Raw genomic sequence first — 15,551 nt, forward strand, 5'->3', positions numbered from 1 at the left:
TTAAAAAAATGTTTTGTTGGCACATGGGAATGTACTTACATGTGATGGCATATATTTACATATTTACAAGCGGTGGCATATGTGAACGTATTTACATGTGAAGACAGCGGTCTAATGTGAGAAAACAGAACATAGCAAACAAAACAAATGTTCATAAGTCCAGTCTCTGGGGCTTGCGTCTGATCCTTGTCGACCGCAGGAGAGGTGGTGGTGGGGACGACGGCGCCTTGACAGGCAGGATGGAAGACTGACTGGTGGCCTCGTAGTTCGAGGTCACAGGAGGTGGCAAAACAACGGGCGGAAACGGAGAAGAATGTGGTTGCGGGCAGGCAATTTTGCGCAGTGCCCATCAGTTTTGTCGCACAACAGAACCATCAGCCATACGTACAACATACGAGCGGGGCACAGCCTGTCGAACAATGACAGCTGGGGCAGACCAGCCACCATCCGGTATCTTGATCCTGATAGTGTCTGCCGGGGATAACACGGGCAAATCGGTGGCATGAGCATCATAGCCCTGCTTTTGCTGGTTTCGGAGCAGCTGCACCTTCTGCAGTACCGGGAGCTGATCCAGGTTGGGTGGGCAAGTGTATGGCTGGAAGTGCCGTCTGCAGGTCCCTGTTCATCAGAAGTTGAGCCGGCGACGTGCCAGTGGACAATGGAGTCGCCCTGTACGCAAGCAGCGCGAGGTAGATGTCAGAAGCAGAATCCGGGGCCTTGCAGATGAGCAGTTTCGCAATGTGCACCCCTTTTTCAACCTTCCCATTGGACTGCGGATAGTGTGGGCTGGAAGTGACATGTTTGAAATGGTATGACATGGCAAACATAGACCACTCATGGCTGTTGAAGCACGGGCCATTGTCACTCATGACAGCGAGTGGGAAAACCGTGCCTGGAGAACGTCTCGTTACAGGCCTTGATGACGGTCCGAGATGTGAAGTCTGAGAGCTTCACGACTTCAGCGTAATTGGAGAAATAGTCAATAATCAACACGTAGTCACGACCATTCGCACGAAAGAGGTCGATGCCAACCTTGGACCACGGGGAGGTCTCGATTTCATGCTGCTGGAGTGTCTTCTTGCTCTGCGCTGGCTGGAAGCGTTGACAGGTCGCACAGTTGAGGACCCTGTTCGAGATGCCCTGGCTAGTAGACAGCCTGCCTGGCTCTGCGTCTGCACTTCTCGACGCCCAGGTGTCCCTCATGGATTTGGTGGAGCACCAAGCTATGGAGACTGAGTGGAATGACAATCCAGTCCAGCTTGAGGAGGATACCATCAATCACCGTCAGGACATCCTTTACATTGTAAAATTGAGGGCACTGCCCTTTCTGTCAGCCAGTGGCGAGGTGGTGTATGACACGCTGCAAGAGGGGGTCTTTGGCTGTCTCCTCGCAGATACGAACCACCTTCTCAATGACGGCGGGAGGGTGTTAGCACACAGCTGCACCTGTGATTCAATCTGCCGGATGATTTCCAGCAGTTCACTAGGCAATGCGATGGAGCAGGACACTGCATCAGCGATGATGAGCTCCTTGCCAGGCGTGTACACTAAGTCAAAGTCGTACCTTCTGATTTTGAGGAGGATGCGCTGAAACCGAGGCGTCATGTGGATAATGTGGACCAGAGACCTATGATTCGTCTCGATAGTGAATGTCAGTAGGCCGTAGACATAGTCGTGAAACTTGAGAATGCCAGTGAGAAGACTCAGGCATTCCTTTTCTATTTGCGCATACCTTGTTTCGGTGGGCATCATGGCCCTCGATGCGTAGGCTACCGGAGCCCAGGATGAAGTGCCATCGCGTTGATGCAGCAGCGCACCGATGCCATCCTGGCTCGCATGTCGAGATCTTCGTCTCCCTGTCTGGGTTGAAAAATGCCAAGACGGGTGCAGTGGTGAGCTTGACTTTCAGCTCCAACCACTCTGCCTTCCACTCAAAGGCAGTGGACATTTTTAACCAGGTTTCGTAGGGCCGTGGTATGTGAGGCCAGGTTTGGGGTAAACTTGGGATGAACTTGTCCAGAAAATTGACAATGCACAGGAAGCGCAACGCTGCCTTCTTGTCTTCAGGGACATTCATGACTTTGATGGCCTTGACCTTGTCTGTGTCCGGGTGCACGTCCTACTGAGAGATCTGGTCACCCAGGAACTTGAGTGTCGACATGTCAAAGCAACATTTGGACCTGTTCAGCTTCAGGCCATTGGCATGGACTCGGCGGAATACCTGCCGGAGACGGGAAACATGCTCTTCAGGGGTCGTGGACCATATGATGATGTCGTCCACGTATACACAAACCCCTTAAATCCCCTCCATCATCTGCTCCATGATGCGATGGATGATCTCAATGCCGAGACAATGCCAAACGCCATGCGATTAGAGCATCTGCCAAACGGTGTGTTGAAGGTGCAGAGCCTTCTGCTGGACTCATCCAGCTGGATTTGCCAAAATCCATGTGACGCATCTAACTTGATGAAAAAACGTGTGTGTGCCATCTCACTGGTGAGTTCCTCCCGCTTCGGGATGGGGTAGTGTTCACGCATTTTATTCTTATTGAGATCCTTGGGATCAATGGAGATGTGGTCTCCAGAAGGCTTTCTAACACATACCATCGAGCTGACCCAGTCAGTGGGTTCGGTTACCTTGGAAATGATGCCCTGTTGCTGAAGATCCTTGAGCTGTGCCTTCAGGTGCTCCCTCAGCGGAGCCGGGTCCCGGCGTGGTGCGTGGACCACTGGCTTGCATTCAGGTCGTAGCAGAATCTTATATTGATATGGCAGCGTGCCCATCCCGTCGAACACATCCGGATACTGAGCGAGGATGTCGTCAATGCCGGCCTGAAGATCCACATTGGAGGATGCTGTTGTGTAAACCCGCTGCACGAGGTTCAGCTGCTTGCAGGCATGCGCGCCAAGTAGGGATGCCCTGCCTGGCTTGACAATTTCAAAACGTAACCGTGCATGGGTGCTCCAGTTGGAGACGAGTAGATGGCAGGATCCCAGAGCCGTGATGGCATTTCCATTGTAGTCCAGGAGCCTGCAGGCTGCTGGAAGGACCTTGAAGGGCTTCTTGGTGCGTTTGAAATCTGCCTGTGAGAGGAGATTGGCAGAAGCACTTGTGTCCAGCTTAAACTGGATGGAGCAGTGGTTGACCTGCATCACCACATGCCATTCGTCTGCAGAATCCACAGCGAGGATGAATTTAATTTGTGATGAGTTGGATGTGGCATATTCACATTTGGTAATGATGCCCACACGGTAGGCGGAGTCCAGGCATTCTTCCTCAGGATCCATTGTGCTGCCAGGATCAGAATCCTGTAATCGTTGTTGCACAGTCTGAACGCACCGTCGTCACGATTGGGACGCTGGCCCCTGACTGGTGGTGCAGACCTGCACAAGGCTGCATAGTGTCCAGGCTTCCCGCAGTTTAAACATCGCCTATCTTTTGCAGGGCAGTGTTTTTCTAAGAGAACGTTGCCGCAGTTCGAGCACGTCATGACGTCGGTGTCCTGACGCTCCGCGCGTCGTCGCACATGCGCAGTGCGGGTGTCGGCCGCTTCGTTATCCCATTCGCATCGCGCATGCGGGGGGCCCCGGGAAAGCGCGTGAAATGGCCGCTTTCATCAATGCTGAGGTGCTGCATCCGGAAGATGGCCTGCACACACTCTGCCTCGTGGGAGGCAAGTTTCTCATTTACAGCCGATTTGTACAGGGCAGAGCGATTTTTGGCGTGTTCATGCACTGTGCATGTTTCAATCGCGACTGGCAGGGTCATATGCTTGATTTTCAGTAGCTGCTCTCTCAGAGGATCAGAGTGAACTCCAAAAACGATTTGGACTCTGATCACGGAGTCAGCAATATCACCAAAGTTGCAGGACAGCGCTAGCAGGCAGAGGTTAGTTAAGAAGGAGTTGAAAGATTCATCTTTACCTTGTAGACGCTGTTTGAATATGTAGCGCTCGAAGATTTCATTGGTGTCCACTTCACATGACTGTCAAACTTGTCCAGGATGGTCTCAAACTTTGTCTTGTCCTGGCCTTCGGTGAAGTGAAAAGAGTTGAAGAGTTTGATGGCTTGATCACCCGCTGTTGAGAGGAGAAGCGCGATCTTCCTTGCATCAGACGCACTCACGAGGTCTGAAGCTTTGATGTACAGCAGAAACTTTTGCTTGAATGTCCGCCAGTTGGCACTGAGATTGCTGGAGGTCCTGAGCTGGTGAGGAGCCTGAATCCTCTCCATGGTGCCGGGATACATTCGCTGGTCGTCACGGAATGGACTGAGGTAAACCACCTAGATTAAGCAGTCTCCTGGTAGCATGTTGTGTTATGGACTCTGGGATAACACAGGTTGCAACTGGATGCAGCTTTAACCAAAAGATACTCCAGACCTTGAAGTTAGTTCAATCTGATTTATTGAACCAGTAGCACAGTTCTCTATGAGTTTGACTCTCTGCTAACCTAAATGTGGTTATTCTGTCTGACTAAACCAGACTAGCTCTTAGCCACGTGCTGGAGGTGTGATACTGTACATACACCCCGACTCACTCTGTAGACGTTCATCAGTGGAAAGAGGCGGAGTGTGAGTGCCTTGTGCCTTTTATAGTGTGATACCACCCCTGAGTGTCCTGCCTGCTCATTGGTCATGTCCTGTTCTCTGTGTTCATTAGTTGCCTGTCTGTATATCATTATCTGCATGTCTGCATATCATGACATGAGTATGCACAGTTGAATCAGAATGCGAGGTGTCGGCGGCCATTTCTTGGGAGGCACTGAAGGCAGTGGTCCGGGGGAAATTATTGGCTCGTGCGGATAGGGAAACGAGGGAGGAACATGACCGTCTCGTGAGCAAGGTACAAGGAGGTGTACAGGGAATATTCGCGGGTGCCCACCGTGGAGGGATTGGCGAGGAGGAAAAGGTTGCAGGAGCAGTTTGACAGACTGACAACAGGGAGGACGGACAGGCAACTGCGTAGGGCAAGGGGGGTGCAAAATGAGTATGGGGAGAAGGTGAGCCGCATGCTGGTGCACCAGCTGTGGAGGCAGGCTGCGTCCAGGGAAATATTGAAGATACAGACTAGGGCTGGGGACGTGGTGTCAGAGCCAGGGAAGATAAATGAGGCATTTAGGGAGTACTACCAGGGACTTTAGTGGCAGACCCGGGTGGAGAGGAGGAGGACATGAGGCGGTTTCTGGACAAGCTGGAATTTTGCTAGTTGGAGGAAGCAAAGAGACAGGCGTTGGAGGAGCCTGTGGGGCTGAGAGAAGTGCTGGATTATATCAGGGGTATGAATTCGGGGAAGGCCCCCGAGCCGGATGGGTATCCGGTGGAATTTTATAAGGAATTTGCAGGGAAACTGGTACGACATCTGTTGGGGGCGTTTAATGAAGCGCTGGAGGAGGAGTTGCCGGACAGACCATGACATAGGCAGTAATCACACTATTCCCGAAAAGGGGAAGGACCCGTTGGAATGTGGGTCGTATAGGCCCATATCACGAGTGAACACGAATGTGAAAGTATTGGCTAAGGTATTGGCGGAGTGGATGGAGGAGTGTGTCCCAGGGGTGGTGGCAGAAGATCAAACAGGCTTTGTGAAGGGCAGACAGCTCACGAATAATGTAAGACGGCTGTTGAATATGATGATGAATCCATTGGGGGCTCTGGTACCGGAGGTGGTGGTGTCCATGGATGCAGAGAAGGCATTTGATCAGGTGGAGTGGCGGTACTTGTTCGAGGTTTTGGAAAGGTTTGGGTTTGGGCTGAGATTTGTGGCATGGGTATGGTTGCTGTATATGGCACCAAGGGCAAGGGTGAGGACGAATGATATGAGCTCACCAAGTTCTGACTTACACAGTGGTGCGAGGCAGGGGTGCCCGCTGTCGCCGCTACTGGTTGCGCTGGTCATAGAGCCATTGGCGATGGCTCTCAGGAGGTCGGCAGAGTGGCTGGAGATTATGAGGGGACAGAGGGAGCATTGGGTGTCGCTCTATGCCGTTGACCACTTGCTGTATGTTTCGGATCCGTTGGAGTGTGGGAAGGATTATGGGCCTGCTGGGGAGGTAAGGAGGGTTCTCGGGGTACAAGCTTAATGTAGGGAAAAGCGAGGCATTCCCGGTGAATAAGCTGACACAGCGGGCTAATTTAGGGGGGGATGACATTTAGGGTAGCGAGGGATAGGTTTAGGTATTTGGGGATTCAGGTAGCGAGGGAATGGACGGGGCTCCAAAAGTGGAACTTAACAAAGCTGGTGGAGGAGGCTAGGGAGGATCTTAAGAGGTGAGATACATTGCACTTAACGTTTGCAGGGAGGGACCAAAGGTGTGCAGGGTAGATGGATTGGCTACACTATATTGCCCATTAATTGGAAAAAAAATTGAACCAAAGTAACAGCATCACTCCTCTCATTAAAAATGACAAACAGTCTTAAGAAAAACAGATTTCAGTATGTTTTTTTATAAGAAGTGTACATATAAAGTAAATAAAACAGACTTCTAAAAATTAGGTTTTTGTATATTTGTGCAAAAACAATCAATTTTTTGGTTTAACTCTTCAACACAATCAGAATGTTTCTCAAGGGTTCCATCAGCACACTTGAGTGGTCAGATGGCTTCCGTGGCTGGAAAAGTTTGGGAAGCCCTGGTTTAAGGTATAGAGTTAAATAGTAAGTAATGCGAGAGGTGTTGAGAAAAAGAAAAGTTATTTTTGAATTAGGACAGTTAATTTTCCAAAAAGGAGGGGATGTCAGGAAAATAAGTTTTAATATTTTTCCGTTTGTAATATCACTGTCATATTCTTGTGTACTGGAAGACAAGTTTATGGGGATATAACTGGTTTAATTGGATTAGAGACAGAAAGACTGAAACTGTCAAATATCAATAAGAAAGGTGCGAATTGGTTTGAATTGGTGATGAACAGAAAAACCAGGGGGCTTGAATAAAAATTTACATCAGGCAACAAAAAAGAAATTGACTGTTGTATTTCAAAGGGAAACATATACAAATTGGAAGATTGTAAGTACATGAGGCAACTTGGATTGAATTTGTTTATTGTCACTGTACCGAGGGACAGTGAAAAGTATTGTTGTGCGCTCAATCCAGACAGATCATTCCATACATAAAAAAACCACATAGGACAAATATGAATACACAATGTAAATACATAGACACAGGCATCGGGTGAAGCATACAGGAGTGCAGTACTACTCAGTAGAGAAGATATGTGAAGAGATCAGATCAGTCCATAAGAGAGTCATTTAGGAGTCTGGTAACAGCGGGGAAGACCCTGTTTTTGAATCTGTTACTGCGTGTTCTCAGACTTTTGTATCGCCTGCCCGACAGAAAAAGTTGGAAGAGTGAATAAGCCGGATGGGAAGCGTCTTTGATTATGCTGTCCGCTTTCCCAAGGCAGCGGGAGGTGTAGATGGAGTCAATGGATGGGAGACAGGTTCGCGTGATGGACTGGGCTGCGTTCAGAACTCTCTGTAGTTACTTACGGTCTTGGGCCGAGCAGCTGCCATACCAAGCTGTAATACAGCCAAATAGGATGCTTTATATGGTGCAACTGTAAAATTTGGTAAGAATTAATGTGCACATGCCGAATTTCCTTTGTTTCCTGAGAAAGCATAGGAGCTATTGTGCTTTCTTGGTCATAGCGTCAACGTGGGTGGATCAGGCAGATTGTTGATGATGTGCACACCTAAGAATTTGAAGCTGTCAAGCATCTCCACCTTGGGCCCATTGATGCAGTCAGGGGTGTGTATGATACTTTGATCGCTGAAGTTAATAACCAGCTCTTTAGTTTTGCTGACATTGCGGGAGAGATTGTTGTCATTACATCACTCCACTAGATTCTCTATCTCCCTCCTGTATTCTGACTCATCGTTGTTCGAGATCCGACCCACTATCGTTGTTCAAGATCCGACCCACTAAGGTCACAAACTTATAGATGGAGTTGGAATCAAATTTTGCCACACAGTCGTGTGTGTATCGGGAGGACAGTAGGGGGATAAGTATGCAGCCTTGCAGGGCCCAGGTATTGAGGATTATCGTGGATGAGGTGTTGTTGTTTATTCTTACGGATTGTGGTCTATGGGTCAGAAAGTCGAGGATCCTGTTCCAGAGTGAGGAGCCAAGTCCTAAGTGTTGGAGCTTTGATATGAGCATGGTTGGGATTATGGTTTTGAAGACGGAGCTGTAGTCAATGAATAGGAGTCTGACATAGGAGTCCTTGTTATCAAGATGCTCTAGGGATGAGTGTAGGGCCAGGAAGATGGAGACCGCTGTGGATCGGTTGTGGCGGTATGGAATTGCAGTGGATCAAGGTATTCTGAGAGTATGGAGTTGATGTGGCTCATGACCAGCCTCTCAAAGCACTTCATAATGATCAATGTCAAGGCCACCGGACGATAGTCATTGAGGCAAGTTGCCTGCTTCTTCTCTGGCACCGGTATGATGGTCGTCTTCTTGAAGCAGGTGGGGACCTCGGAACGGAGTAGGGAGAGATTGAAGATGTCTGCGAACACATCTGCCAGCTGGTCCGCACCTGAGTGGATCCGAGTACACGCGCCTTAGAGGATCTGAGTGCACAATCAGGGATCCTGGCAGGACCCGCCGCTTTCCAAGAGTTCACTTTCAAGACGGTCATCTGACTTTAACATATCATCATAGAAGTTACTTCCTGATTTCAGAAATCCTCCTCATAATATACAAATTGCAAAACCATTCTAGCAGCTGTTTCAAATTCCCCTTTGGGTTTTGGGCAGCTCAGCAATTACCATCTGCCGTTCCATAACAGATGACATACTTGTACATGGCTCAATGAGGGATAAACATCACTGCAGAATGAGAGAAATCCTCAAAGTTCGACAGGAAACAGGTTTGGCATGGAACAAGGAATGGCAATTTGCAAAGCCTATGATTTCTGATTAAATTCCTGGGACATATTGCACAAGCTTCAGGAATAAAAGCTGACCCACAAAGATACATGATGATTAGAGAGTTTCCACAGTCTTGTAACATCACAGAGTTGCAAAGATTCGTTGGGATGGTCAACCAAGGATGAAGGTTCCTACCAAACTTGGCAGAAATCAATGAGCCCTTATGACAGTGGTGCAGGAATGTAGAACAGTAAAATGCTTTTTACAAGATCACAAATCTTCCAATTTCATCTGAAATTCTCGCGCACTATGATCCAGAGTTGTAGCAATGGATTGTCTACAGGTTTGGGCACAATTTTGATTCAAGTTCAAAAAGATAGAAAAAGACCAGTTTATTGTGTCTCAAAATTACCCACAGTGAGAAAAGGTATGCAATCACTGAGAAAGATACTGGCAACCATATGGCTTGTGAGAAGTTCTCTGGTTACATAATGGGATAAAGGTATAAAATTGAACAACCCCAAGATTTTGGCTACTCTTCTGAACCTAAAGGAAATGGTAAAAATGCCACCTAGAATTAAACATTTCAGGCTCTGACAAATGAGAAATGACTCAGTGACTGACTAGGTTCAAGGGAAGTACCAAAGGACAGCAGATGCACTGTCAAGAATTCCAGTGGAAGGAATTAAATTGGAAGGTTTGAATTTCTTTCAGGAGGTAGAAGCATATACTTCACTCAGTATCAAAGACTTACTAAACACAGAGAAGATACTATAAAAGATGAAGCAAGCACAACAGCAGGGTGACAAATGCATCCAAATAAAAGATTGTCAGAGACAATGGCCAGATTATACTCCACACAACCATAACAACAACAGTACTTCGAATAGAGGAAACATCTCACAAACAATGATGATATCTTAGTTTTTAACAACAGAATAGTCATCCCTATAGCACTCTGACTCAAATACGCCCTTCCCAAAAATATCAAGGTCACTTGGGGATAATGAAAATTCGAGCAAGAGCCCAGCAGTCAGTGTAATGGCCAGGCATTAGTCATTCTAGAGAAAAACTAATCTTGACTTGCCTTACAGGTGCAGTGAATAGTCAACAACAGAACCACTGGCACCTTCCACTTTTCCATGGAGGACATGGGAACGCCTGGAAATAAATTTATTTGTTTTTAAAGGCAAAATATTTATCATCGTCATTGAATACTACACCCGATGGAGACAATAAATAAGACAAAGTTCTACAGCCACCTACATGATCAGAACAAGATCAGGGAGATTTGTCAAAGCACCTCAGAGGATACCCATGTGAGGGGGGCGGCAGATGGAGGAGGATGTACATAACTTCTTTAAAAATAAATTTAGAGTACCCAATTCATTATTTCCAATTAAGGGACCATTTTGCCTGGCCAATCCACCTACCCTGCACATCTTTGGGTTGTGGGGGTGAAACCCACACAAACACAGGGAGAATGTGCAAACTCCAAGACAGACCCTGGGCCGGGATCGAACCTGGGACCACAGCGCCGTGAGGCAGCAGTGCTAACCATTGCGCCACCGTGCTGCCTTACATAACTGAGATAAAGACTTGGGGGAGCTGTAAAGTATTATCCGAAGCACCTGATGCTGATGTAACTATGATGCGTTGTCACATGGCCAAGTAACACATATTTGGAGCTAAGGAGAAGTACAACCTTGTGTTGAGTTCTTGAGATATATGTGCAGTTGTGAATAAATAATAATGGTTTTGCGCAAGGACAGTCTTAAATAGCTTTCTAAGGAAACCAGTCAAACCCTAAAAAATCCGATCTGGACCCCCAAACCCATCTGGATTCCAAACATAAGACAAACACTTCCTTCTCTCCTATTAACCAAGTCTCACTTTCAGCACCTTAAACTTCCTTTCAACATCTATATGATAGTGCCCAGCCCTCTATCAATTTAGCTTAAACCCTCTGAAACCACATTAGTGGCTTTGAATAGTGCAGGTTCCTGAAAATGTTCTGTCTGCTGCTAGGAAGTCAACTTTATTTACCACTCAACATTTTCTGAAAGACATAATGATGTTTCCTTTGAGCATAACCTTCTACCTATGTTATTTGGAGCAGGAACAATTCAAGGAGGCCAGGTAGATCAGGAAGCACTAGACATATTTAGAAATCATTCATATGTATTCCCTCTCATCAAGAATACTGACCATGATATATATGTTCGTCGATTTGTCTCAAAAGCTATATCTTCAGAGACTATGCTTCTCTATGCGAGCTACGTGACATTTTGGAACCTGACTGAAAGATCACTTTTTCCACAGGCACTGCACTGTCAAGTGCCTGTGAAAGTTTTATCAGTTTTCAATCTATGTGACTCAAGGACATATCAGGCGCATATATGCATTAACCAAGTAAAGAAAGCACGGTTTACCAGAGGTAGCCTTTTCATTACCTTCTCAAAGACCCACAACATCTGTGTTACAGAATGACAGAATTCCCTTAAAATTTTACTTTACAAACACACACAGGAAATAATACATGGATGCATATGCTACCTTGGGCACTCCTATTTCTTCCATGAGGAAAAAAAATTTTTGCTGTTTCATTGTTTGATTAGCAGCACCAAGTAATTTCAGGTCTACACACGGTTTCCTGAGAATTACCACAATGATTTTATTTTGGAGATCAGCTTAACATAGGGATACAGAAGGCAAGAAGAATCTAATAATAATAATCTTTCTTATCGTCACAAGTAGGCTTACATTAACACTGCAATGGAGTTACTGTCGCTATACTCCGGCACCTGTTCGGGTACACAGAGGGAGAATTCGGAATGTCCAATTCACCTAACAAGCACGTCTTTCGGGACTTGTGGAAGGAAACCGGAGCACCCAGAGGAAACCCACACAGACACGGGAGAACGTGTAGACTCCGCACAGACAGTGACCCAAGTGGGAATCGAATCTGGGACCCTAGCACTGTGAATCAATAGTGCTAACCACTGTACTATGTGCAGTGGGCTGCTGAGGAGCACAGGTCAACTTTTGCTGGAAGGAGGTACTTGGTTTTCCATTATGTTTTATCCAATGGCATTAAATGGGAAGTAGTTTGTAATAAAAATATGAATTTGGCTCTTTCCCTCCGACCTTACTCACTCATTTCCTCTATTTCTGCCTTTTGACTAATCCAAGGCTTGCTCCATATATGCTGTGAAGGTACAAGAGATTGGGGACTCCAATTGTGTCAATTCCCTGCCAATCATCGGGAATTGTTTTCTTTAGCAACAATAAAGCAATAAACATGATCACTCAGGAGTGGGCATTATATATATATATATATAATCTGATACAAACAACAGCAGGGAAACTATTACATTTATTATGAAAAGGAGAAGAAATGTAATTGTAGGGATATTTTTATGAATCTGACAACTAATTTATCACTCACTGCATCAGCAATAAGAATACAAACGCTAAAAGATGAGTCTTGCTCTGTCCTGATACTGGATTTGACACTTATTTAACATACAAACAAGTGTCGTGTGATGAGACATCTGTTAACTGTTGTAAATAAACATAGCTCACGATTTAGCAGTATAATGTTCAAGTGGCTAGGTGTCAATATTTAGCCATGTGTGTTTTGATAGAAATATGAATGCACTATGAAATTTCAAATATTTGAGGTTAGATTTAAATATTTGTTTTCACGCAGATTCCAACTAGTTTGCCTGTTTACTCAGCAATCCAACAAATGACTTTGGAATTTACAGAGGCAACTTCACACTAGGGTAGATGGAGTAAAAATGACCTAAAATTTCAATATATTATGGCCCTTGGAATGCAATCCTGTCAGTGACGTCAAGGTTACATCTGTTTGTGCCTCTAATTCTAACTCTGCTAGTGCTTACAGAGTCAGCAGGAGGACATAAAATCTGCAAGGATGTGACCCATACACCATTGTGGGCATACCTCGACTTAAGTTCAATTCCTGTCCAAAACTGTGGGTAGTAATTCCAAAATCCCCTCAGACATCAGTTAACTTATGCTTGGACAAGTAGCAAAGATTTTTTACATTAAATACTTTTTGTGTTCTAGGTTGTGCTTCATCGGGAGACCAGTGTACATTATCTCACTTCAGTTTACTGATCTCCAGTATTTCACCAGGTCCTAAATGGAAAGTATGAAGTACCAAAATAGTGCATTTGCCCTGACAATATTTGGCTGGTATAGGGTTGTTACGGGTTTCATGCCTACTAGGCATGCTGAAAATGGTAGACACCCATGACCAAGTTTAAAAACACAGCACAATGTTTCGTAGCAATACTGAAGGATGTGCTCTTCAACCAAAACATCTTCTTTCATGGTTGTTTCAAAGTCATTAAAAATATGGATGTTGCATAATTGACATGTGGTATTCTAAAAAATTAATTTCAAACCTTAAATTAGAATTTAAATAACAAGTATATTTTGATTTTATTATTTGGTATGTACCTATTGCTTGTAAAATATTTACTAAATGACAACATTATTAAGGAGAAGGTAGTTGGTTAAAGGTATAAATCCTACTTTACTAAACATACTTACTCTTTCTAAGGCAGCGTCCCTCTCCTCAATAACTGCATTAATTTCTTCAGCAGTTATTTTCTTCTTCCGCTCCCTGGATTTGTGTATTCGATCCACAATTAAATCTCCATTCTTGTCAATGGCTCTTCTTGTATCTGCATTGTTGATTCGGTTCAGTAATTCCTGCAATGTCTATCAATAACATTTATGACAATTATACACAAATTTTGAATCAGACTTTATTTCGCTTAGGTCTCAATTGATGGTCATGCGCAAAAAGTACACTGAATAAAATAAGTGTCTTTTTACAGAATATCTGAAATATACATTATTAGTGTGTCAAATTCATCTTTTCCCACTTCTTAGCTCTGAAAACCTACTCAATTGCACTTAAGTCTCTAAGATACAAGACTGACATTAAAAAATCCCCTTAGAGAATGGCTTACCATGTCATTTTCTTCAGGGTTAATATTTTCCAACCTAGAAAAGGGACACAGAGAGCCTGATCAGGAGCATTTCCTTCGCACAGCAAAATGAGTTCACTTCCTAAATCTTTCCAACCTCAAGTAATTTCATTCTACTAGTCTTCAGAGTCAACCATGACACTAAACATATTAAAGTGCCACCTGCTCGATTCCACCCTTCAATAATGCTCTATATCTTCAGCTCTGTCTGCAGACTGTTAAGTTATTAATGTTTACTGCTATATATGACTACAGGGATCAACTGTTCATATGTGCAGAGATGAAGACAGAGCTGCTATGGCGGCAGTGCTAGCACACTCAGTGCATTAGCCTATTCTGCCCTTAGACTTCATAAATCTATTTCAATGTCTCACTTCACAATTCTAAAAACAGTATGACGTTTACAAAAAAGACTTTGGACAAGTGTTTCTGTCGTGGATTCTCATCCAAAAATGTACTCGGATATCTTCCAACATCAACATAAAAAGTCTGATCTGTCGTGTCATAGGATTCCATTGTAAAATAAATTGAGTGCAATCTATTCCCAAAATGCATGTGGTTGGCTTCTGAAATAGTGGATAGTAAACAATGATTTTTAGTCCTTTATACCAATGGCATTATAAACACAACAGACTGCTTTCATACTGATGTAAGACTAAGCTGTACCTGGAACAAGCAAAAATTGGGATTGTACCAGTACTGCAATTTTTATATTTTCTCCCTCCTAACAAGACAAGTTTAAAATTCTACTGTTGAAGCCTATGAAGAAGAAGCATTAGTCAAAACACAAGCGATGGAAATGGCTTAAAAAAAATTGATGTTAAAAGTTATGTTTGTAGAACAATTGGCAAGTACAGCATCCCCGTAACAGCCTCCCCGAACAGATGCCGGAATGTGGCAACTAGGTGCTTTTCACAGTAACTTCATTTGAAGTCTACTTGTGACAATAAGCGATTTTCATTTCATTTTCACCTTTCAATCGCCATTAACCAGCATAAAAATGTTAAGAATCTGATGGTTTTCAGAGCCCAAAATAGGATACTGAACAGGGGTCAGAAGCTTCCCAAATTGGATGAAAGAAAAATACAAGGGTTCTTTCGCAGATGCTTGCAGTTATTTGAAGAGACTTCAGAACAAATGATCCGATCAGTCTCTCTGCTAAGGTATTTGGAATAAAGAAACATAAAAAGGAATGGAAGTAAAGAAACATACATGTGGGTCATAAATGATTAAAAGGGGAGGCTGTGGCGTAGTGGTATTGTCACTGGACTAGTAATCCAGAGACCCAGGGTAATGTTCTGGGGTCCTGGGTTTGAATCCCACCATGGCAAATGGTGAAATTTGAATTCAATAGAAATCTGGAATTAAGTGTCTAATGATGACCATGAAACCATTGCCAATTGACATAAAATCCCATCTGGCTCACAAATGTCCTTTAGGGAAGGAAATCTGCTGTCCTTATCCGGTCTGGCCTTCAAGTGACTTCGGACCCACACAGTGATGCGGTTGACTTTTAACTGCCCTCAGTGAAGGCCAATTTGATATGGGCAACAAATGCTGGCCCAACCAGCGACGTCCACATCCCAAAGAACAATAAAAAAAAGTAATTTTTCTATCTATTTTTAAGATACAAATATAGAAATGCATTTTTAAGATGG

At 44.6% G+C, this 15,551-nt stretch overlaps 1 protein-coding gene across 7 annotated transcripts in view; it reads right to left on the reverse strand.

The window, feature by feature from the left end:
* The window catches only part of mipol1 (mirror-image polydactyly 1), a 654,701-nt gene that overhangs the window by 319,565 nt on the left and 319,585 nt on the right, over nt 1-15,551 (reverse strand). For all 7 annotated transcript variants that reach the window (XM_072488851.1, XM_072488861.1, XM_072488810.1 and 4 more), the window contains 2 exons: nt 13,876-13,909; nt 13,451-13,621 (listed from right to left, as the gene is read on the reverse strand). In XM_072488851.1, coding sequence (XP_072344952.1) covers nt 13,451-13,621; nt 13,876-13,909 — 205 coding nt within the window. The remainder of the gene's footprint in view (nt 1-13,450; nt 13,622-13,875; nt 13,910-15,551) is intronic.

The sequence above is a fragment of the Scyliorhinus torazame genome, chromosome 2, assembly GCF_047496885.1.
Source record: "Scyliorhinus torazame isolate Kashiwa2021f chromosome 2, sScyTor2.1, whole genome shotgun sequence".
Lineage (NCBI taxonomy): Eukaryota > Metazoa > Chordata > Chondrichthyes > Carcharhiniformes > Scyliorhinidae > Scyliorhinus > Scyliorhinus torazame.